This window comes from Gavialis gangeticus, unplaced genomic scaffold, assembly GCF_001723915.1.
Source record: "Gavialis gangeticus isolate Ggan-Ray unplaced genomic scaffold, GavGan_comp1, whole genome shotgun sequence".
NCBI lineage: Eukaryota > Metazoa > Chordata > Crocodylia > Gavialidae > Gavialis > Gavialis gangeticus.
Window position 1 is genome coordinate 19,289,635 of NW_017728994.1, and position 24,225 is coordinate 19,313,859.

Genomic DNA, 24,225 nt, shown 5'->3' on the forward strand with positions numbered 1-24,225 from the left:
TGAGATTTTCTTTTCCTTTCCCTTCCAAGCCCCCATGTGTGTTTTAGTGTCTTTATTTTAAATGTACTAAAACTCCTGGCATCTTTGGCCTTGTCTCCATACTTTGTTAGGTGCATCAGATAATTGAATAAGATGTTCTCAACAAGAAAGTGTTTCTTATCTTTTAGGCTGTGGGAAAATTTTTGTTTCTCCCTGGGAGTATCAAATATTTAGCCCCAAGTACTGTTTGTTTTGTTTTTCTTAGGTAGTTCAGTGAGGATTAAGGCCCTAGTCCAGGAAGGGCTTGACATTAAAACTATGGAGTTCCAGTATTATAAAAACAAAACCAGCCAGGCAACCAACCAAAAAGAAAACCCCAACAACCTTTTGTGAATAGGGATAGATACAAAAATGCTTAAACGATTTCCAGTATATGGAGCCATATAAGCCTATGGAGCCTAGGGCTTAGTTCAGTAAGGCAGTTATGTTTCATAGATTCATAGATTAAGGGTCGGAAGGGACCTAGTAGATCTTCTAGCCCGACCCCCCGCCAGGGCGGGAGAACAACAAAAAACCCCAAAAAGAGAAATGGGACTCAAACGAGTGTTGGCTAACTGAAAACACATACCTATCTTAAATATTTTGCTAAGTTGCCTAAACTAGAGGCCTTTTAACATCCATTTGCCACTTTCACTGAAAGTCAAACAGTTCAGTTTTGACACTAGATGTTTTTGCCCATGTAGGTTAGTTAAAAGGGACTCGCTTTCTCTTGTGGGGATACATGATGCTAAAGGTCAGCTGTTACCAGCGGTCTGTGGGCAACTGGTGGTCTGCTGAGAGCCGGCAGTCTCATAATAGGTGAAGCTAATTCTTCAGGCATCCAGACTTTTCAGTGCTCAGTCGCCTGAAGCTCAAGCACCAGGAAACTAGGAGCTAGTAATAATGATACATGCCAAGGGGAAGCTGGCCAATTCCAAATGCTATGGTGGTGGTCTGCATAACTGTAAATGAGATGGAAAATGGTCTACAAGATTTCTCTTTTCTCTTGTGTTACATGAAATGAAAACTAAGATATGTATTTTTTGTTTATTTTAAAATCAATGTGTGTTCTTTTTAATTTGGTGGAAGCAGTCCTTTTGTTCAGGTTGTCTAGAAGTTTTAAATCTATCTGTAGGTTAGGCCAAATTAGATTCATGTCAACATAACATGTTGGTTGTCCCTATTAATATTTATTAATGGTTTTCTGAACACATGCACTATATGTGTAGATTTTGGATTAAATACCTTTTTTATTGTGGATGAATATTCATTTTTGATTGTGTATAGATTGTATCTAGATTAACGTTTAATCTCTTCAAATATAAATTGCTGGAGTAACTGCTAGTGTGATTATAAAGATTGGCCATTTTGCTGAATGCTACTTTGTGGTAATGTTCTAAATTACCGCTACTACATTACTGAGTTAATCATTGTTTTAAGAGTTGTTTTGTACCAGCAAATTATCCAGTTTGTTGAAAAGCTCCATTGATAAGACTGTTGGCACCTTTTAGTTACTTTTTATCCTGATTGTATGTTTATTTTTAATTAAAAGTTATTTTATTGGATTAAGACAAGCTACTTTTTTGGACTACTCCTATGGGTACAGTATTGCACTCAAATTTACTAATCCAAAGTTAAAAATATTGTATGTAGAAAGGTTCACTTTTATAAGCTAGTTCAGTTTAAAGATTTGTTTTTTCTTGAACATTAAGTTTGAGGAGAAAAGTAGTATACAAAAATTAAGTAGTTTTAGATGTAAACAGGTCTGCTGTGATTTTCATAGTAGTAGTACTAGTTGTAGTAGTAGCAGTTAGTTTTATATCCCGTGGCATCTGGATAGGCTCAGGGCAGTTTAGAATAAACAACAAATAACCCACTGATCAGGGGAAGAAATGCAAACCAGCCCCGCTTCTCCCCCCCCAAAGACATTCTAAAATTTGAAAACTCCCCCACTCTTCCTCCCCTTTCCCATCTCCCTTCACTTCTGCTTCTCTGCCTCTCACCCAGGAGAGAGAACCATCCAGGAAATGTCAGTTGTGCTTCCCAACCCCCATTTGCATCCAGGTGTAAGAAAACTCTATTTGCTTCCCCCTCCTCTCCCTCTCCTCCCTACTTCTGTCCCACCACTCCCAAGGGTGAAACCTCACAGCTAAAAGCAACTGAAAGAACTTTTCTTTCTCTGATAGTAGGTAAAATAGGTAGATATGTACCTCTTATGGGCATTATCTTTTGTTACCTTTTTATCAAAATCATACTTCATTTCTTTTTTAGGTTATGAAACAAAATGGCTCATCAGAGATACTAAATAAACTCTACGATACAGCAATGGATAAACTGGAGGGTGTGAAGAAGGATTATGATGCATTAAGGAAACGGTACAATGAGAAAATAGCAAGTCACAATACAGACCTTAGCCGTCTAGAACAGGCAGAGGAGGAAAACAGACGCCTTCAAAAGCAGATTGATATGTTAATGAAGCAGAGAGATACAGCAATACATTTCCAGCAACAGTATTCCTCTTCTCTTAGAAGGTAGAGTCAGTTTTTCAGGTATTTCTTATGTAGTATGTTGGTGACACTAGGTGGCATTTTTACTGGGGCAGCTTCACAAATATTTCAATAACCATGTGTGTATGTACAGTAAATGCATATTAATAGCCATGCAAAAAAGGCCATATAAAGGGGGACTGGAAAGCATTGTGGGGGAGAGGTATGTTGGTAAAACACTGTCTTGCACAATCTTTTCGAGGACAGTAGTTTTATATGTTAGTCTGAAGGCCTGTATGAACTAACCTTCAGTTTTGTATAAGAAAACATAAAATCTTTTGGGGTTTATTTTGCTTTTAGAATCATGCTTGCCTCCTGCCTGTTGTAATGGGATCAAAGGTATATCCCAGGTTTCCAACTTGAAAAAGTGAGAGGTTTATCTGCTTGGTTTAATGAACTTCAGACTTAATGGATGACAAGTCTTTTGTAGCATAAGCAACCTGCCAGGTAGAGTTTCTGTTCTGCTAATGGTCAATGAAGACGACCTCAAGCATAGTGAAAATCTTCATGACCTGTAATGGAATCCAAGGCTGCATTCATCTAGATTAGTGCTGTCCCCTGGCCTCAACATGCATGAGGACACGCTGAACAGGGTGTGCTCTTTGAATCTCCTTTATAGAGAAATATTTGCCTGGTTTTCAGAAGTAGTACCAGTGGTCTGTGCATCAGCACAAAGTGGGCACAGGTATTTCTAGCACCATGTTACTTGGCACCTCTACACATATCTTGCTGAAGTTTATTGCTTCCGGGTGCTGCATTTGAACATGCTCCTGGGACTGCAGCACACTGAACCAGGTCAGAGCAGCCCAGTATGGCAAGAAGCCTGAAGGATCAGCTACTCCCAGGCCTGCTCCGATCTGGCTTACTGATCTGGCTTTTCTGAGCAGGGACAGGGACATCCCCCTTACTGGGAATCTGGACGGACCTAGGGAAGGCACAGCCAGGCCCAAGGTCAGTGAGGACCTAGTCAGGGATCTTCTGGAGGGACTAGACATGTTCAAATCAGCAGGTCCCGACGATCTCCACCCCAGAGTGCTGAGGGAACTGGCAGAGGTCATTGCGAGACCCCTGGCACAGCTTTACGAGCACGCATGGTGCTCTGGCGAGGTGCCAGAGAACTGGAAAAGGGCCAATGTGTGGTCCCCATTTTCAAAAAAGGGAGGAAAGAAGACCCAGGAAACTATAGGCCCGTTAGTCTTACCTTGGTCCTGGGGAAGCTCTTTGAGAAAATTATCCAGGAGCACATCTGTAAGGGACCAGCAGGGGAGATTATGCTTAGAGGCAATCAACATGGGTTCATTAGAGGCAGGTCATGTCAGACCAACCTGGTTGCCTTCTACACCCAGGTCACTAAAGCCCTGGATGCAGGTGTTGCGGTGGACGCAGGCTTTCTGGACTTTAGGAAGGCCTTCGGCATTGTCTCTCACCCCATCGTCATTAAAAAAAATTAGGCGACTGTGGTGTCGACACCTGCACAGTCAGACGAGTCACAAATTGGCTGAAGGGCCACACCCAGAGAGGTGGTGGATGGGTCATTTTCAACCTGGAGGGACGTGGGCAGTGGGGCCCCCCAGGGCTTTGTCTTCCTGCCCCCACTGTTCAATATCTTCATCGGCAACTTGGACGAAGGGGTGAAAAGCACCTTGTTCGAGTTCGCAGATGACATTAAGATGTGGACAGCAGTGAGCACCCTAGAAGAGAGGGACAGGCTACAACTAGATCTGGACAGGTTACAGAGGTGGGCGGATGAGAATAGGATGGGTTTCAGTATGGACAAATGCAAGGTATTGCATCCGGGGAGGAAAAACCAGCAGCATACCTACAGGCTGGGGAACTCCCTCCTTGTCAGCACAGAGGCAGAGAAGGATCTTGGAATCACTTGATTCCCAAATGAACATGGGCAGCCAATGTCGGGACGCAGTAAGGAATGCTAACCACACCTTGTCATGCATCCATAGATGCATCACGAGCAGGTCCAAGGAGGTGATCCTCCCCCTCTACGTGACATTGGCCAGGCTGCAGTTGGAGTACTGCATCCAGTTCTGGGCGCCGCACTTCAAGAGGGATGTGGATAGCGTAGAGAGGTCCAGAGGAGGGCCACTCGCATGATTAGGGGGCAGCAGGGCAGACCCTGTGAGAGGCTACGGGACCTGAACCTGTTCAGCCTCCACAAAAGAAGGCTGAGAGGGGATCTTGTGGTCACCTACAAACTTGCCAAGGGGGACCAGCAGGCATCAGGGGGGTCCCTGTTCCCCCGAGCACTACCGGGAGTTACAAGGAATAACGTCCATAAGCTGACTGAGAGTAGGTTCAGGCTAGACATCAGGAGGCACTACTTCACTGTCAGGGTGGCTAGGAGCTGGAACCAACTTCACAGGGAAGTGGTGCTTGCCCCTACCCTTGGGATCTTCAAAAGGAGGCTAGACAGTCGCCAGGGTTGTTTAACCCCTGCATTCTTTCCTACCCGTGGCAGGGGGTCGGACTTGATCTGCTTAGGTCCCTTCGGACCCTACCAACTATGAAACCATGCTGCAGAGGGGCTGGCTGGGGTTACGAGCGTGCTTCAGTTTGGGGGGATGCCTGCTGTGGCTAACCCTGCACTGGGGCACCCTTATGCCCTAGCCAGCCCTCTACATGTGTATTGCTGCAGAGCAAAAAAAAAACCTCTACCATAGGATAGTACTTGTGTTTACAAGTGCTAACTTGTGGTGGAGTTAATTAGTTTACCCCATCCTAATAGCACTTCATGTGTAGACGCTGAGATGTTTACTGTGGAGCTAATGAAGAAACTCTGTAGAAAATGTATTGTGCAGATACACCCACTTACTCCTAATCTGTTCCTGGCTTCCATTAAAGCATACATCATTACTGACAAAGGAATAACTGTATAACTAAGGCTGAGAAGAGGGTCTACAGATGGTTGAAATCTCTGTTTTCAGACATGAGCGCTAGCCACAGTCTGTTCAAAAGGTCAGAGACAAACATCCAAGATTGACACAAACTTTTTCCAAGTACCTCCCATTATCCTGTGAATCTAGGCTTCTTTATCAATGGAGGAAGATGTTTCTTGCATAGATATATTTTTTCAATGTGATTTATGTGGGTGTGACATACCTCAGTTGAAAATTGATGAAGAAAAACATGTCATACTTTTTTACACAGGATGATTGGACTCCTGGAGCTGTGTGAAGTTGCATGAAGGGCATATCTAGCTATTTTGATGCCCCAGGTAGAGATGAGGGAGAGAGAAGGGGAGGCAGGTATTGTGCTAAGTACTAGAGAATGGGGGAGGTGGGAAAATCTTACCTACTATGGAACAGTTTCTGCATTCTGGTGGTAGTGGCTGCTGCTAATACTGCTATGACAGTAGCATGGGCTTGGGCAGCTGTAGCTGAGAAATGAGTTCCCTGTACTCCAGCTGCAGCAGCCCCCACAGCATGAACACCCCTTCTAAATTGGTTCCCAGAGCTAATGCCCCACTCGCCCAGTCCTAGTTATGCTACTGCATAACTTGCTGCATGTGAGGGATGTTGGAATTCGGGTGGCATTGGCAGAGGCATGGAACATCTTTGTTCTAGACCTGTCCTGCAGAACACCCCACACGGAGAAGTAGTAAGTGCTATGGCCTGTCTCGTACCTAAATTCTATTGTCTATCTGCCTGGATTTACATAATGTCATGGCATGTGAAATAGGAACATAAAACAGGAAGGGGCCACCTGGGCCATCAAGTCTAAGTTCAAAACCACTACTGTACACTGAGTAAAAAGAGATCTTATGAAGAACTGAAGTTTCTTTCAAAGTCTGTTGCGCAGGCTTAACAGTGAACAAATATAAAGTCAGAGAAGATGTTGGGAAATACAGCCCTGTTTCTTGGAAGTATGTGCAAGCAGATTAATTGGATTGAGTAATTTCTTCTGCTTTTATTCCTCTTGTACTTTTCTTTAAAGCAAGTTCATGATTACTGGATGTTGATTCACTGGGTGTTCAGTGGATCATTCTCAGTTTCTTTTCCTAAAGTCAAAAATGCTAGGGGTACACCATTATATTGGTTGGCTATCGGATCAGCACTGATAAAAGGAGAAATGTTATTGGCTTTATTTGGTCATTGTAGCTGATAATTAGTCATGTGCCTGGAGCACCCTGGCAGGTAGTCCAGTCCCCAAACTCTGCCACTGGCTTGAACCCATGGCAGACTACAGGTCTTGGCAAGCAATGGACGGGGTCACCAGGGAATGGTCACAGGGCACCGTGCTCAGCATCAAAGGGACTGTTACTGGCTCCTGCTGCTGCTGCCACGGCATGCAGAGCAGGGGCCTGACCACTGGGGCCACCACAGAAATATTGGGCTGTGCATGGACAGGGTAAGGCGCAGCTTGAGGGAAATCTGGCTCCACTGTGCACCTTTGCGAAAGTGGTTTCTCCCTGGCAGCCACAGGAGCTTGACTGCACAGGGCCCACCGGCACTCAGGCAGCGGCCTGCTTTGGGGCTCTAGATGCACCCGACACTGCTGTCTGCATGAGGGTCCATGTTGCCCACCTGGGTCAGCAGCATGGGGAGCAGGGCTGGAGGTAGGAGCCGTGAGCGAGGGGGTGATGTTCATGGAAATAAGGCATTCACCAGCGTCCTCATCAAGGGCTGGAGCAGACAGGAGGCATGTGTGTTTATAAATGCAAAACAAACACAAAAAAAAAGGTTTATTTATGTCAGTAGTTTAAGATGCCTTGCACTATTACTAAATATTGGTTATTGGATCCGCATTGGCCAATATGGTTGGTTAATCATCAGCTATCAGTATCGGCTAAGAAAATCTTTATTGGTGCACTCCTAAAAAATACATTTTACTGGCTAGGAAACTGATCGCTAAAAATAGCGTGAAAATAATCATTGTGTCATTGAGGCACTGGCCACCATTCACAAAATCAGCCTTCACCGTAGTTCAGCCGGTCATTTCTTGTAACAGCAGCTCCACATGTTGCTCTGACTGTGGATAGAACAGGAAGCCTGGCTTGGGCAAGAGCTATTTTCATAACATGGTATGGTGTGAATTCAAGACAAAATATGCCAGAAGCTTATAGGAGTTGGCATACTGGGCAAGACTTAGTCACTGAGAAGGGAAGTAACCAATAGCTTCAAAAAGGAAGGAAGAATATACAAAGGAATCTCTCATTGCAAGTTTATGGCATAATTAGCTCATAGAAAGTTTCTTTCTGTTTCCCAGCTGTGTTGATTCATGCCCCACAGGTACAGAGAGAGATATATCTATATCTATATTAACATCAGTATAGATATATATAACATACCTGTGGCTGTTCTTGTTATTCATGTGGAGATTAATTCTTTTTAATCTAATTAATTTTCTGCTCTAAAATACCAAACTGGCAATAAGTTCCACAAGTTTTCCATGTGTTATGTTTAAAAATTGCTGCTTGTGCCAGTTAAAATTGATTACCTTTCAGTTGCCCTGGATTTCCCTTTATTCTGCTATGAAAGGTGACTCAGAGCATGCTCCACTTTATTTTTTGTACTTCTGTTGTGTATGCATTGAAGCAAACTGTTCTAATTGTTGGGGTCTGTGTCCATAAGAGAGGTGATCTGCAATGATCACAGAAGGACTTTCTGTCACTTTTTACATCCTTATCTGGGACCCCATTTTTTTCTCTCTGCTGCTGCTTCTCTTCTGCACTGAATGGACTCAAGCTAAATATATTTATTTCAGGTGAGAGTGTACTGATTTATACACCAGCTGTTTTCTGTAATATTTCTGAGTTCCATTTTATACCTTGTTCTTTCTGAATTCCCAAGTCTGACCTGATATCGCTTTTTTCCTATATTGGCCAAAAACTTGTAGCCCCAACCATTATAACAACCCAAAATTTTCTGTATCATTAGACTGGAGGTAGATCCTGGCTTGATGGAACATAGTTCTAAAGAGAGAAGGCAGACTTGGTTGAAAAATAGTGCAGTTTTAAAATTCTATAGTGAAATGGGAAAAGAAAAAATGTAGAATGATGGAAGTACCTTTGTGTCTTTTTTTCCAAGGTTTGAGTCAGTACAGCAGGAGCTAAGCAAATCCACTGTGCAGAACAAGGAGATGCAGAGGGAGATGGAGCGATTACAGTCAGAGGTGACACGGTTCAAAACAATGCAGTTGAAGGCAACAAAGGATGCAGAGAAGTACAAGGAAGAGAGAGACTCTGTTTTCAATGAGTATCGCCTCATAATGAGTGAGAGAGACCAAGTAATCAAAGAGGTGGATAAACTTCAAACTGAGCTGGAACTTGCGGAGTCCAAACTGAAGAATACTTCCTCAGAGAAAAGAGTGGCTAGTGAAGAAATGGAAGCCCTAAGACAGGTACCAATGAACCATTTTGGTAAGGGGGCAGGTGGGAGTAATAAAAAATCTTTACAAGTGCTTCCTTGTAACCAGTTATGTGAGAGATGTATGACAAGTTAACACGAAACAGTGCTACATTGCAGAGGATAATCCCTGCTGATACTATTCTGGCACTTTAGTATTACATTTAGAATTTGAATAGAGTGCTTCCCAGTTGAAATATGACTTGCTCTATGAAGCTCATTAGAAATTCTTCCTTTTAATGAGCCACCCCTTTCTACATTTTGTGCTTTTCAGCAGGAACATCCATTAAAAAAAAAACCAACAAAACTTGCATTAAAAATAAACTTGCTGACTTATTCAACATCTGTTCAAAATTTGTTACAGCCGTATTCTTTTTAATTTACTTTCTTTGATATTAAATAGGTTTTTAATTGGGTAGGTTTTTGCTATGATTTAAAAAAGGTTAACTGAGTTTTTAGAATTGCATTATGTCAAAAATTGAAACTCCAGCATCCTCTTGAACATTTAAAGACAAGTTTCTTGCATGTTATTGGGATTTCCAATATGGACCTTGATGCTAAATAGTAAAATGTATTAACTAGGGGTGCACCAACAGAGATTTTTTTGGGGCTGATACCCATGGCCAATTTTGAAGGATCCATATCAGCCAATACCTATCTGATTCAGATATGCAGCCGGGCAGCTTGAAGACCAGTGTTGGGGCTGGTAAGTCTGGTGTGGGGGAAGCAGTGGGGGGAAGAAAGGGGCATGGGGTGGGCCGATCAAGGCCCCTATGGTGAGGGATGGAGTGGGGCTGGGGCAGACAGCTGCTCAGCCAGGGCAGGGCATGGGATGGAGCCACAACCAGCTCGTCTGGAGGACATGGGGGAAATGGGGAGCGGTTCCCGCCCTGCACGTACTCCAGGAGGGCATGGGTGGTGTGTGCCCCTGGATCTGCGCAGGGCAAGGGCAGGCTGTCACTGAGAACTGGGGCCTGGGTGGTACTGGTCTCTTCCCAGCGGGGGCTGGGCCAGGTGGCGCTGGAAGCAGGACTGGGGGGGGTGGGGTGGGAGGCGCTGCAGCCACCCCAAAATTCACCATAGTCCCCTGGTAGCCCCCATTCCAGCTCCACCGCTGCCCTCCCCTAGCACCCCTGCCAGGAAGATCCCAGCACCGCCCCTTCCCACAGCCTCAGCCCACCCTCACGCCATGTAGGTCTGGGGGCACGCCCCTACAAGCACCACACCTCCATGCAGGGCAGGAGCCGCCTCAACCCCCACGCCTCCCCAGACTAGCCATTCACAGCTCTGTCCCATGCCCTACCCTGAATGAGCAGCACCTGCCCCAGCCCTACTCCTCCCTCACTGTGGGGGCCTCAATCTGCCCCCCCCAACACCCCTTCCCTTCCCCCACAACTTACTAGTCAGATGCTGGTCTCCAAGCTGCTGAGCTGTGCTCCTGGCCCCATGCATGTGGTGGCTGTGTGCATGCACGGAGTATTTATCGACCATGGCTACATGAGGCAAAAAGAGCTGATTTCATATGCTTTCAGTTTTCCCTATATTGGCGCCAATCTGATATGGGACTGATGTATTGGTGCACCTGTAGTATTAACTTGATCATTCCATTTTTTAAAATACTTTTAATTTGCTGCATACAAAAGGCAGTATTTTTCCAGTAGTCATAAATCATCAGATTAGAAAGTAAAACAAATATTCCTTGGTAGCTATAGGCCTGTTTTGAAAAGTCCGTTTGGATGGCTGGTTGAAGCAGGAAAGCATAAAGACAGGTCACAGAATGATGAAAAGTTCCTTGTTACTGGCTAGGGTATAGATGCATTTTCTTGAATAGGCGTTTCGTGAATGCTTTCTAAGGGCATATCACACTCTTGTGCCTGTGTAGTAAGAATGTTGAAGTAACTTTTACTAGAACTGCTTTGAAGAATTACTCTGTTTGCACTTTAGTTGAGTTTTTTCATTTTTTTTCCCTATTATGTAAAGGATATTCTACCTCTGAATGAATTGTCTCTGATTTGTCATGTAATGGTGACCATTTGAAATAGCTTTTATGTGATTGTCTAAGGGAAATACATGATATTTTATTTAATTAGTTTAATTTCTAGGCAAAGCTTATGAATAAAAAATTAATTACTCGGAGTAACTTCCTTTTGAATCCCATTTGAATAGGAAACCTTGAGAACCCCATATAAACAGTGAATTTGACTACACTGTTTGTTGCAGTTGCATTACGGTTTATGGTGTATAGCTCCACCTAGTGATGTCTTGCAGTTATGACTGATGTTATATTGTCATTAAGTATTTGCTTGAAACACCACTGCATCCATATACTGTTCATCTTACAGTATATCTGTGTATGTTGGTACAGCATTTGTGCTTATTCAGACATGAAACAACTTAAAAAATATTGTCACAGCTACAAACAGTAGTCCTGTTAATAATCATGAACCTGCTACAGTCTCAGTTTGATTACATGGAGATGAAATTGCACTTCCCTCAAACTTTATATACTTGTCAGCAGAAGCAAAATGAATAATAAAAGACATTTTCCCATTTTTTTCTTATCATTATCCCATGTTTATGGCTGTAGTGGCACCTTTTAGAATTAGCTACAATATGGAAGTTTCTGTTTACTAAATAGCATAACTTTTTCAGCAGATTTGAACTTTATCTTTCAACAGCTTCTGTCTTCACAGATTTAACATATTTCCAGTGGCTTCAAAGTATGAACTACTATTTAAAGAAATATGATAAAAATGTTTGAAATAGATCTTTCTCTGCCCCCATCCTATAGCTTTTAAACTGAACTGCATGCTGAAAACAACGATCGGTCACTTCCATATGTCTTTATAGCAAAAGAACACAATGCCCTTTCAGTACAGATATTATTTAAACCTTACTACAAACTGATAGTGTAGTTAAACTTTTATTGTATTTAACGTTTAAGGGTTTAACAGTGTGATTTTTTTTTTCAGAGGAACTGAGTTCCCACTGTCAGCATAAACTGGACATAGTGATTTACTCAAGGTCATAAAGTGAGTCCATGGTGGGAATAGAACCAATGAATCCTGACATGAGTCTCCACCTTTAGCACAAAATTTTCTGCTATAACAATACAGCAGAATTGTTTTTCTGGGACATTACCAGTATCAGTTGAACACCATGGCTCACTGAAGGGTAACTTTTTCTGTTGCCGGTGCACCATTTCTGTAACATGCAAATAACAGCTTGTGATGCTATAAACAGTATTTAATCCCTTAAAGCTGAAAAAGGAATGGAATAGTTAAATATTAACTTTACTATTTTCCTTTTTAATTGGGCAGAGTGGGTCTATTTCCTTCTTTCCCTTCTTGAGGCCATGTCTCTTTTTAGAGATATTTGAGGACCAAGAACCTATAGATTAAAATGTCAGTAGTTTCCAATTGGAAGAAGATGCCTTGACTTTCATGAAACCCTTTGTAAGATTAAGGCAAACCTTTTGCGGATTTCAGTGCTTCAGGGAAAGCTGGAAAGCACATACTTCACTTTGCCAGTATTGCATTTACAACAGAGAGAACCCAATTTTTGCCTTTGTAGAAAATTGTCCATCTGATTTTTTTTTTTAAGTTGTCATCTGTATTTTGTTGAGCTGAATATCATTCTCTTTCTCTGAAAGCTTTCCTCTGGTTTTAGAAATGTATGGTTGTCTACTGGTTGGCCAGCTAAAAGATCTCTGATTTGAAACCGCTCATGCATTTCCCACTGCTGTTTTAGGCAGTGGTTCTACTTTTAGTGAAATGCTTAATTTGTACTGTGTTGAAATCTACAACAGTCACTTACTTTGTCAACCATTTTGGATGGCAGTGAGCTTTATTTTGTTGTACAGGTATCAAGGTTCCTTTATTATTATTATTCTACATGTCATCACAGTTCATCTGAGCCCAATTGTTCAATTCACCCTTAACACAGATTAAATCCTTTTGTCCTTTCAGCAAAATGATGCTGTCTAAAATAGAAATGTTTGTAGTAAGCATAGTCAGTAAGGTAACTTCCCCTTTGAGGCATTCTTTTTATAAATGACCTATAGAATATGTTGAAAAATGAGAATATTTCTATGGAATTGGTCAACCAATCTAAATGAGTTTTTAGAAGTAAGCATATAATTTCCTCACATTCTAAATGTTGTCAAAATATTTTCTCCAGGGACAGGTAGCTTTAAATTACCTTTTCTAGCTGAATAGCTCTCCTCCATAAGAACATCCTCCCTGTCCGTCTTGCTTGCTACATTGAGACATTATTATGAGGTGTGGACATTCTTTTGGAGTCTCTTCTTTCTCATTGATCAAGCAAGTCGTATTGAAAAGTGTAAGGTACTATTCCTTCCTGTAGTCTCTCTGGCATCATTTACCCTGGATTGAAAAAAGGTCCCTTTCAGCCTTACTTCTCTATGATCTATGAGATTTATTGATTAAGTTAAATTCCAATTAAACTCTTTGGAAAAACCCTCATTATAGGAGAGCTGGATTATAAAAATATGTTTTCTGCTCCAGTGTAGAAGAGACCAGGGCTGCTTCTATAGCCCAGCTGGTGTTTCTGGCATACAGTGCCTGAACCTGTCTCTGGGAATTGAACCAGTCTTCTGCATGGTGTTGTACTGGTCTGGGAGTAGTACTTTCACACCTTGCTTTCTTTTTTTAATTTCTTCTTAATGCAGTGCAGTTGGGTTGAATGCCATTTATTAAGATGCGTAGTTTATGGTTGTTATGGCTAGAGTCTCAGTTTGTATTTTTATTGCAGTATTTCTTCCTAGTAGTATACATTATGGTATGTTACTCAGTGACACTTGTAGCTCTTTTAAAATAAATTGAAAATTATAGTGCACTTATCACTTTAGGTTGTAAAATATTGCCCTGAAAAATCAAAGAACGTAATAACATCATGAGTTAAGTGTGTACTTCACATTTTGTAAAATGGAGCAGCAAACTTTTGTATAAAGCTATGTTTGTATTTAAAGCCACCAGTGTAAGAGTTTATTATACCTGACTGGGTATCTGTGACTCCTGAGGGATTGCAACAAATGTAATCTTCTTAAAATGATGAGTGTTCCTAGTTGCCTGCTATGTTATTTAGACACAGCAGGGTGTTCAAGATTTTTCTCTGCAACTGTACTTAATATTGCTAGTTATTCTCTTTCTTCATTTAACACGTGCAGTGCTATACAATTTCCCCCCTTTGGCAGAACATTACTTGTAGACTACAGATTTTTAAGGTGTTAATGTGTTCAACCACAAGGAAGAAATACTGTTCCTGTACTTAACGCATTGCAAACAATGGATCTCATTTTAGGAGTTAAACTCCGCTCTAGTGGAACGAGATCGAGCAATTTGTGAGAGGAATGAGTTGCTGGAAAAGTACTGTCATGAAGTGAAGGACAAGGCTGAGGCCCAGAAGGAACTTGATCAAGCTTGCAAGGATATAGAGACAGTGAAGGAAGAAAGAGATGTTGCCAGGAAAGAGAGAACAGAGGCTATCATCCAGAGAGATCATCTTCTAAGGGAATATTATCAAGCTCGTCAGGTAATGCCTGTTTTCATAGATGGCTTTTTCTTTTTAGCTTAGAAGTTATAACTCTATTCGGCAGGCTTTCAAAGATCTTGGCACAAAAACCTGTTTTGTCGAGCCAAAAGAAAATACGATATGTATGCACACGTACTTCCGTTATTAGAGAGGAATGATGAAGCTTATTGTTTAAAATAAATAAATTCAGTCAGACTTGCTTTAAATTTCTGTTAATAAAGGTAGATGGTTAATAGATTGTTGTAGTCCAACTGTAGATTACCTATTTTCATCTGTAATGGTTTCTGTTGTTCTGCTAGCAATCAGTCAGTGCTGTTCATGTCTATAACATTTTTGGCATGTTACCAATTTTTAATCTATTCTAAAGGAAAAATTAATGTCAAGTATGTGACATCATTCTGTTCTCCATAAACCCTTTACATTAAAAAATAAGGAAACCATGAACATGAATAGGATAGAGGGAACACAAAACGCTAACATACCATAGAGCAGTGGTCACCAACCAGTGGATCTTGGAGCCTCTTGTCATAAATCTCGGAGCCTCTTGTGGTAGATCCGAGGCTGGGGCCACAGAAGCAGGAGTAGGGGTAAGTTCAGTGGGGCCAGCTGGGTGGGATTTACCTGCTAGGGAGGTGCGCTCCCCAATAATTTTTTCTCCCTCTGCCTCGATCTGCTCCTCCCCGCTTCCCTTCCCACAGATTTACCTGCTGGGCGGGGGTGGCAGCAGCACATGGTAGATCTTGGGTTACTTTTTAAATGCCAAAGGTGATCTCCTACTTAAATGTTGGAGACTGCTGCCATAGAGTGAACAAATAAAGGGTTTTTTTGTCTTGTTTTGTTTTCCAGAACTTCCTAAACCTTACATGCTGGAGGCTGAAAGTGAGAGAGGAACAGCTGGGGACAAAAACCCTGTTCATACCCAGCTCACTCTCTCTTTCAGCGTCTATTATTCTCTGCCAGTCTGCAACAGAGGATACTGGGCAAGATGGACCTATGGTCTAACCCAGTCAATGTTTGTTCTTATGTAAAGTTAAAGTATTTATTTTAATTTTGCACTTTTATAGATATATCTAGATAGATAGAGATATTGCTGTATTGTACGCAGTCTTGCACAGATCAATGTGTGTTACCATTGTAGTGTCATTATACTATAAAGGTATATATGTATAAAATAAGATATATCATCCTGGCTTTCTTGGGTTTTGTGAAAGGCACAAAAGTAATTTTTGCATCGGGATTTTAATGATTTTCTCGCGGCATTACCCATTGATCAGAGCAGATTCTCTGTTCCTCTCTTTAACCCCTTCCCCCACCAAAAAAAAAAAAAAACCCAAAGAAAGAAGCCTCCAACCCTTATTCCCTGCCATGCTATGTAGATTCTCCAACCCTGAATCATCATTTGGGTGAGCAATGAAATTAGAAATTCAACAGAGCTGAGCAGAACCCTTTTTTGGTTTTGGTTGTTTGTGGCTCAGGCCACAGAAAATACATGCCTCCCACTTTTTTCCTTATTATGCAAGACATGGGTTTTCCTCTTTGATAGCTTCTAACATGGGAGGAAGGCATGATTTCTAATGTTGAAGGGATGCAAGTAAGTTTGGGCATGTATCTTGTAGGCATCTTATCCCCCTCAGCAAAATGACCCTGATAGTTGCATTTGATAGACTCTGAATTGTAAGCATCAGACTTTACAGTTTTTTGAGAAATGTTTTGGTTGAGGTGGAGGGATGTGGGGTATGGAAAAAGAAGAATGGGAAGGAAATGACAGATCAACAGGCTAGGCCTTCCTAGGTCAGTTTCATGCTGTACATTAAAATTAGATTTTTTGGAGGGATGGGGTAGGAGGAGGACAGAGTTTGCATGGCATTGCCCATAAATCCCCATGTTTGAGGATGAGTATAGACTTAAAAGCATTGTTACTAGCAGGACTGGCTCCCGTATCATTGATAGGATTCCTCTGTATACCTTTAGCTCAGGGGTGAGCAGTTATTTAGGATGGAGGGTGAGTTAATGAGTTTTGGTGATCTGTTGAGGACCCCCCCCCCACACACACACACACACACTCCCTGCATCTGCCTCTCCAGAGCAGGAGCATAAGCCAGCCTAGGGCTGTAGCACACCCTGGCCTACCTGAAGCTGACCTCCATGCTTATCTTTACCCATGTAAATAGCCTAATTAAATTCAATAGCACTTGCTTATAAAAATAAGGATGTCCATGATTATTTAAAGGATCAGTGCCTTCTTCTGGTGGTGATAGTATAAGCATGTGCTTCCTGTGCTGCAGGTATTGAAGTCTCTTTAGTTTAATAGTTCAAACTATTAAAGTCAGTTTTGCCTTTGTCAGTGTTTCCTGTCTTCAGAATCAGGAATGATGAAGGGATCAACTTCTACATTTTAAAAGAGGAAATCAGATCTTGTTTAAAAATTCTGAGTTTAGATTCATGTAACTAAAACAAAAGTGGGATGTGTTCTGAAACTCTCCTTAGGGAATTATGAATCTCAAATGTAGATGCACTCCAGATTTTTGCTGCCTGTCAGAGTATGTCATAGACATAATTCTTCGTTGTGCAGTATCTCATTTCTGTATGTCCTTAGACATCTTTTGTTTATGCTAAACTGTCCAATGAGCATGAAATGGCATTACTGAAATACGAATTTTATGTGTGTTTATTCTAACATGAGAAACCTTAGCACTGGTTTTCCCAGACCTGCAAGTCTTTGAGTATCAGATACCTCAATTTGACTAAAAGTTTTGAACCAAGTTCTTGAATCTTTACCCTGGCAAGTTTTTCAGTTGAAGACTTCCTACTAAAAGAGAGGCTGGCAATTATTTCACATGGAGGGCCGCTTACTGAGTTTTGGCAAGCCATCAAGGGCCTCATGACATGCAGCCAGGGGCAGATATATTAATTTTCTAAATTTTTTAGAGGCACCGCAGGCTGGATAGAATGGCTTAGTGGGCTGCATCTTGCCCACCCCTGTCCTAAAGGATAATTTTATTTAAGAAATGACTTCCGGATTGAGCCCTTCATGAAACATATTCAGTAAAGGTACAAAACCAAATATTTGTACTTATGCTATGAATTTCACATAAAATCTATATCTGTTTATCTGTCTGTCTGTCTTTGAATTTCTAGATACAAGATTCTGCTACACTGGATATAGAACGAGCCAACAAAGAAATTGAAATGCTTCGGAAGCAATATGAGGCAATGTCACAAGAGCTAAAAGAAGCTGTGCAAGAAGCAGAAGTAGCTAAATGTAGAAGAGACTGGGCCTTTCAGGAGCGGGATAAGATAGTTGCAGAAAGAGAGAGCATACGGTAAATGGATGTTAAACTATACACTAGTTCTGCTTTTTTATTGTCCTCTTGATCTTCTCAGTTGGCTTTTGGTAGCATATATTTTAGCTTCTAGGAACTGATCCATATTTTCATCACAGTGTATTTTGTTAATAGGAAAGGTCCGCGTTTTTATAATGGGAGGATTTTCCAAGGCATCTCATTTTTTCAATCTGCTCTGTTGTTATCACTGTAACTTTGCTTCTTTCACAACATATAGGAGAATGGCCATAAGGCATTATTTTCCTTCATTCCTAGAATCCAGTTCAAAACACCTACATCACTTCTGTTGCTAGATAAGAGGAAGAATTTCTGTGTGGTTAAAGAGGACAACTAGGAATAAAATTGCTATTTTATTGGCTGAGTTGCTTGTTTTTTTCCAGCACTGCAATGGACTTTGTCTCATCCTGCATAAATCCTTTAATCTCTTTTCCTCAGCTTCCCTATATATAAGACAACATGCAACTCCTTCACAGCAACACTGAGAATAACTTAATTCATTAATATATGTTAGCCTTCTTTACGTGTTCTGATAAAGGCAAACTTGTTTATTTTTTAATTCTTCAAAAACTCTCATTTTACCTGACAACAAATGCAAGCAAGTCAGACTGACCTCCCGTCACCTACTCAACTTTTCCTTGTGTCAGTCTCCATACCATAAGTTACTAAGTTACAACTTGAACATTTTCACCTAAGCCTCTTGTCTTTTTAAAGGACTTTGTGCGACAACTTGAGGAGGGAGAGAGACAGGGCTGTAAGCGACTTGGCTGAAGCTCTCCGCAACCTGGATGATATGAGAAAGCAAAAAAATGATGCTGTCCGTGAATTAAAGGAACTCAAGTATGTAATAAAAGTGACTTAAATGTATGGAACTCTTTTGCAATAGAAACTTTTTTCTCAATGGACTCTATAGGCTTATCTATGTAAAGGACATTTTTATCACTGTCTTTAAGGCGTGATAGTGTATAAGAACCCAAATGTGCAGCCCCAGTGCAGAGTAGAGTTGACTCTGGTTCAGCTTACTGCAGTTTTCAAGTATGGTCTGAGGTTTCATATAGTGTCTTCATTCTAGTGCTTAAAAAAAGAAAAAAAGAAAAAGATGCCATCCAATTACAAATAGAGAAAAAAGTTCAGGCTCATATTTAAGTTGACGAAAGCTGATAAAATAGATGGTCATAGTCTTCTGCCTGCATTGTATTCACACTTTCCCCCAAAATGAAATTCAGCCTAAGTGCCTATTATACAGAATATAATCCATGAGTTTACAGATGACCAGTAGAGTTAGTAAAATTCCTGACATTGGGCAAAAGAAGTCTGCTAATTAGTCTCCAGTTCAGCTCAGACTGTTCAATCAGAAGGTTTAAATGTTCTGAATATGTGTGCTACTAAGTAGCTGTTGAAATGCAGCAAAGCAATTTAAGATTCTCAGTACAGTCAGACTTTCACTGAAATGTTTAGTTCATTACAGCCAAATTCCCACTGGATTATAAAGGAGAAGAAACTTGTGTGATGTATTTCCAGATTTTATTCAGAGTGGGAATCTCACCTCATTCCTCCCTTAATTTTATGGAGCAGCTCAAGTATGGGTAAAATTTGGTATCTTTCATGGCAGGCACTTTAGACTCCTATCTGTGCATTATACTTTTTTTTGTTTTTTTCTTAAGAAAGTTTTGTCCATCTGATGTAAGAGAAAGTTAGTGAAGGATGAAGAAAACCCAGCTTTTAAAAGTCATTTTAGCCAACATGGAGAGATGGGACAAATTTTAATAAACCTTGAAGTGGTAAACTAGTAAGGAGACCTAAAAAGAAAATTTAATCCATTTGTATCTCCTAAAGGGAGCACTTCTCAAATGGTTGTTTTAATTCCTTAGAGAGAAGATGGAGAACCAGTTGGAAAAAGAAGCCAGATTTAGGCAGTTAATGGCCCATAGTTCTCATGATTCAGCCATAGACACAGATTCTCTGGAATGGGAAACAGAAGTGGTGGAGTTTGAAAAAGACAGAGTAAGTATACTGATGACTTTAGCATTTTTTGTGAATGAATATACATGAAACTCTTTTGCACACAATTTTATAAAAAATACCAATGGTTGAATATATGTTTTTAAAAGTTACTTATTTTCATTGCAGTATCTGCAATAAATAACAACCAGATGTGAAAAGATAACATTAGCATAACACCATTAACATAAAAGATTTGTTGCAAAGAGTTTGCACTCTAAAGTTTGAAGCAAAAATAACTTTGACAACTTGTTTTGTAAGTTAGGCAAGTCACTTACCACTAATATAGTCTTTAGAAGCCTAGTGGGTAATTGCACAAATTAACATTAGTAGTGATGCTAAGGAAATGGGAACATTGGATTGGAAGGGAATTTCTGAGTTATTGATTCTTTTTCCCTGCTGTTCCAGGCAACCACATCATATAATCCCCTTCATGAACAGATTGAGCTTCCTCCTAAAACTGTTTAAGATTCTTAACTCTTGATCTTACTGAAAGAGTTCCACAACCTCACTCCTTTGAATAGAAGGGATAAAAATGTTTTAATTTCCAATCTGTGTTCATGGCCAGTTCCTTGTCATGTAAACTCAAGCATGCCTCAGGAACCATACTGACTGACCTCAAGAACCCAAAGTTGCTGGCAGGCATAACATGTTCATGCTTTAACAACTTACTCCAAGCCAACCCCTAGCTTGTCATGCTATTTCTTCCATGAACCTTAAAAAAAAAAAAGAGAGTTTTCTTACTTGTGCTGCCTTACAGAATGTCACTGTAAAAAAAGTAATGTAGTCTTTATACATATATAAATCCAACCATGGTGGTCTACATCAGGCTTCTCTCATTACCATCTTCTACTGTCCTTCCCTCAAATGATGTGGACTCAATTTGGTTTCACTGATGTCACTTTCTATTTTATACCGTCCATTAATGTGCAGTACTGCGTACTATCTTTCCTTGAATTTCTTTTTTCCTGAACAATGTCTATCCTTAGTGTTCCAGTCTTGATTACAGGAATACAGTGGAAATAGTAATCAAGACTAGAACACTATTTCTGTTACCCCTTTCACATCCTACACTATTAGTTCCTGTGCTTCCATTTTTGTCAATTATCCTCTTTCCACTAGGAGAGCCAGTCCATTCATTTCTCATTAATCTCATTCAGGAGACTGTATCTTCTAGGTGCACCCCATCTGACTACTGATCTCACCAGTATTAGTACCCTTTCCATTTGCAGTCCAAATTCTTGTGTTCCTTTATCCGGTGCTTTATTCTTCTGTACCCAGTTTTCCTTTTCATGTGTAATCTTCAAGATGCATCAGCTTTTTTTTTTACCAATTTCTGACTTTTAAAATTCTTTTCAAGTGAACAAGGTTGTTTTAATATATTCAAGTAATTACAATCCAATGGGGAAGATTAATTCTAAACAAAAGGTAAGAACTTTTGGGGGACTTATTTTGGGGATATAACCCTTAACAAGGGATAGTAAAATGTACTAAAGTTATACTTTCTCCCTACATACAGCTGCAAAATAGTTTGTATATTATTTCAGTCACTTGTAATATTAATATTTTTTTAGGAGGATATGGATTTAAAAGCACTTGGTTTTGATGTGGCAGAGGGTGTGAATGAACCATACCTCCCTGGAGACTGCGGGATATTTGTTACCAAAGTAGACAAAGGAAGCATTGCGGATGGTCGATTGAGGTAATGTGCTACCTGGTAGATTTTTTGCGTGCCACTTTGAAATATAGTTTTTATTTTGGTTTGGTTCTAATTGACATACCATATTTTCTCACATGTAGCATGCCCCAGAATAAAACGTACACCTTGTTTTTGAAAGGCAGAGTAAATTTTAAAGGTCTTTCCTTGTAGTAAATACCTAAGTAACAACAACCAGGGAGCAGAATCTGCTCATTGTTTTACTCCTTGTGAGTTGCCTGCAGATTTTGTTTCCCTGTGACAGGGGTCCTACTCTTGGAGCCTCTCTGGAAGTGTGGCTCCGCCCTCCTGTAATGGGCCAACCGCCTGCTTACTCGCCTGCCACGCCTTGATCTTATTTTGATTAATAGGTGATTGTAATCAGCAGGAGGCTGCCCATTTCTACGTGCCCCAATGACAGGGGTGCTGCCTGCGGCTCCTTTTCCTCCCCTACACTGCAGCCCAAGCCTCAGAGATGGTGCTGGTGTGATCTGACTTGGGCCCTGTTATGTCTCGGCCCTCCTTTTGCTCACGGGGCTCCTCGCTGCCCCTCCTCACTCTCTCACGGGGCTCCTCGCTGCCCGTCCTCACTCTCAGGGCTAAGCCAATGCACCCCGCAAAATACTGCGCCTTCTCCGGTGCCAGGAACCCCCACGCTACTGGGGAGTCCGTATGAGGCCTCCTCCAACCCCTAATAGCTTCACCCAGTCCTCCGGTAAAATAGTGAACATAAAACACAAAGCCCCTGGGCTACAACATAAAAGCTAGACCGTCCTGGTCAGAAGAAAACAACAGTACCTCCCTACCAGAGACAGTGAGCACACCAATCCCCTCAGCAGGACCTAGGGAAAGTTCCTGCCATCTGGGTTCACCACTTTGTGCTGGCCGAGTTCCTCCTCCCTCAGCCGCCGGAGGGAAAACTGTCCTCCCGGCCTCCTGCCTGGGCTTAAGAAGGACCAAGCTCCGCCCCTTCCTGTCTCTGTGTTTACCCTGGTTGCCCTAGCAACCAGCACCTGCGCAGTCCTAGTGACTGGCAGCTGAGCTTCCCTCTTTCCGCCACCTGGGGTCTCCTCCAAGCCGTTTCTGCTCTCAGTCGCAGGGCACCTACAAGCTCTGTGACACACCTCCTCCCCTTCAATTCCAGACTCACCGAGTCGATCTTCCTCCTTGCGGGTGTTGCGTCTGCTGGAGCTCCTCTCTGGACCTGTTTTCTGGCACCCGACGACCCGGACACAGGAGGCGGAGGTTTTCAGGCGCCTCCCACTCACCTTTTCCCCAAGGGCGCACCATGTGGGATTTGTTGGGAGTTACCTGCCACAGGTAGTCCCCCCACATTAGCCAGCCTTGGTAGGGTGCACCTCGGCCTGTAGGGCCCCAGGCTCGATATCTGGAACGTTAGACGTTGCATCATCGCTCTGGGGGGGGGCTGTCCCTCTGAGGCCCTCTTCCTTCTTCTCTCTCCTGACAGGCCGGCCCGACTGGAACGGCCGATACTTAGCGTGATCACCCTGCCTCCCCATAACAGGGTTTGTTTTCCCTGCCATCCAACCCCTCTTCTTCTTTCTTGTCTGGGATTCTCCTGATTCTCCAGGTCCCTCTTCTTCCTCGTATTGCCTTGAGAAGAAGTCACCATTTGTATTCAGGGTCCCCGAGCGATGTTTTATCTCAAAACAATACGGTTGTAAACTCAGGGCCCACCTCATAAGCCTAGCATTGTCCGTCTTCATATTTTGTAGCCAGCGTAAGGGCGCGTGATCAGTCCTAATAGATAATACCGGAATGTTTCGATAGCCCATTTAATTGCCAAACACTCTTTTTCTATCGTGGCATAATTTCTTTCTGGGGGATGCAGTTTCCTACTTATGTAGGCTATGGGTCGTTCTTCTTCACCCTCACTCTGCATCAACACCGCTCCAATAGCTACCTTTGAGGCAGCTGTCTGTACTTGGAAGGATTTATTAAAGTCCGGTGTATATAAAAGGGGTTGCAAGCACAGTATGTCCTTCACTGCTCGGAAAGCTTCTTCCGCAGCCGGTGTCCACCTCACCTTGGTCAGAGCTTCCGCCTTCGTTATCTCGGTCAAAGGCTCCACCACCTCCGAAAAATGAGGTACAAACCTCCTATAATAATTGGCCAACCCCAAAAAAGCTCTCACTTGCCTTTTAGCATGAGGAGCTTGATATCTCTGTAAGGCTTCCACCTTGCTTAATAATGGTCTTACCCATCCGCTCCCTACTAGGAATCCCAGATATTGGGTTTCTTCCTTTCCTATTTTGCATTTCTTCGGGTTGGCTGTCAACCCAGCCCTTCTCAAGTCCTGCACTACCGCTCTCAGTGCGGTGAGGTGTTCTGCCCAGCTTGCAGTGTAGATTACAATATCATTGATGTAAGCTGCGGCGTAGCCTCTATGGGGAGCCAAAATTCTGTCCATTAGACGTTGAAATGTAGTGGCAGCTCCGTGTAATCCGAAAGGCATCCGTTGAAATTGGAAAACACCCCAAGGGGTGGCGAACGCTGTCTTTTCTTGATCTTCGAGAGCCACTAGGATCTGCCAGTACCCTTTTGTCAGGTCTAGGGTGGTGATATAGCGAGCTTGTCCTATGTTCTCTATCAGCTCGTCTATTCTTGGCATTGGGTATGCATCAAACCTCGCTACTGCATTCACCTTCCGAAAATCAATGCAAAGGCGAATTTTCCCATCGGGCTTAGGT

The 24,225-nt window shown here is 41.9% G+C and overlaps 1 protein-coding gene across 1 annotated transcript in view; it reads left to right on the forward strand.

Annotated features, from left to right (window-relative positions):
• DLG5 (discs large MAGUK scaffold protein 5) overlaps positions 1-24,225 on the forward strand; it is a 271,602-nt gene that overhangs the window by 171,249 nt on the left and 76,128 nt on the right. The window contains exons 6-12 of the mRNA XM_019502360.1: positions 2,290-2,549; positions 8,606-8,918; positions 14,246-14,476; positions 17,615-17,799; positions 18,532-18,657; positions 19,689-19,821; positions 21,393-21,520. Of these exons, the coding sequence (XP_019357905.1) occupies positions 2,290-2,549; positions 8,606-8,918; positions 14,246-14,476; positions 17,615-17,799; positions 18,532-18,657; positions 19,689-19,821; positions 21,393-21,520 (1,376 nt within the window). The remainder of the gene's footprint in view (positions 1-2,289; positions 2,550-8,605; positions 8,919-14,245; positions 14,477-17,614; positions 17,800-18,531; positions 18,658-19,688; positions 19,822-21,392; positions 21,521-24,225) is intronic.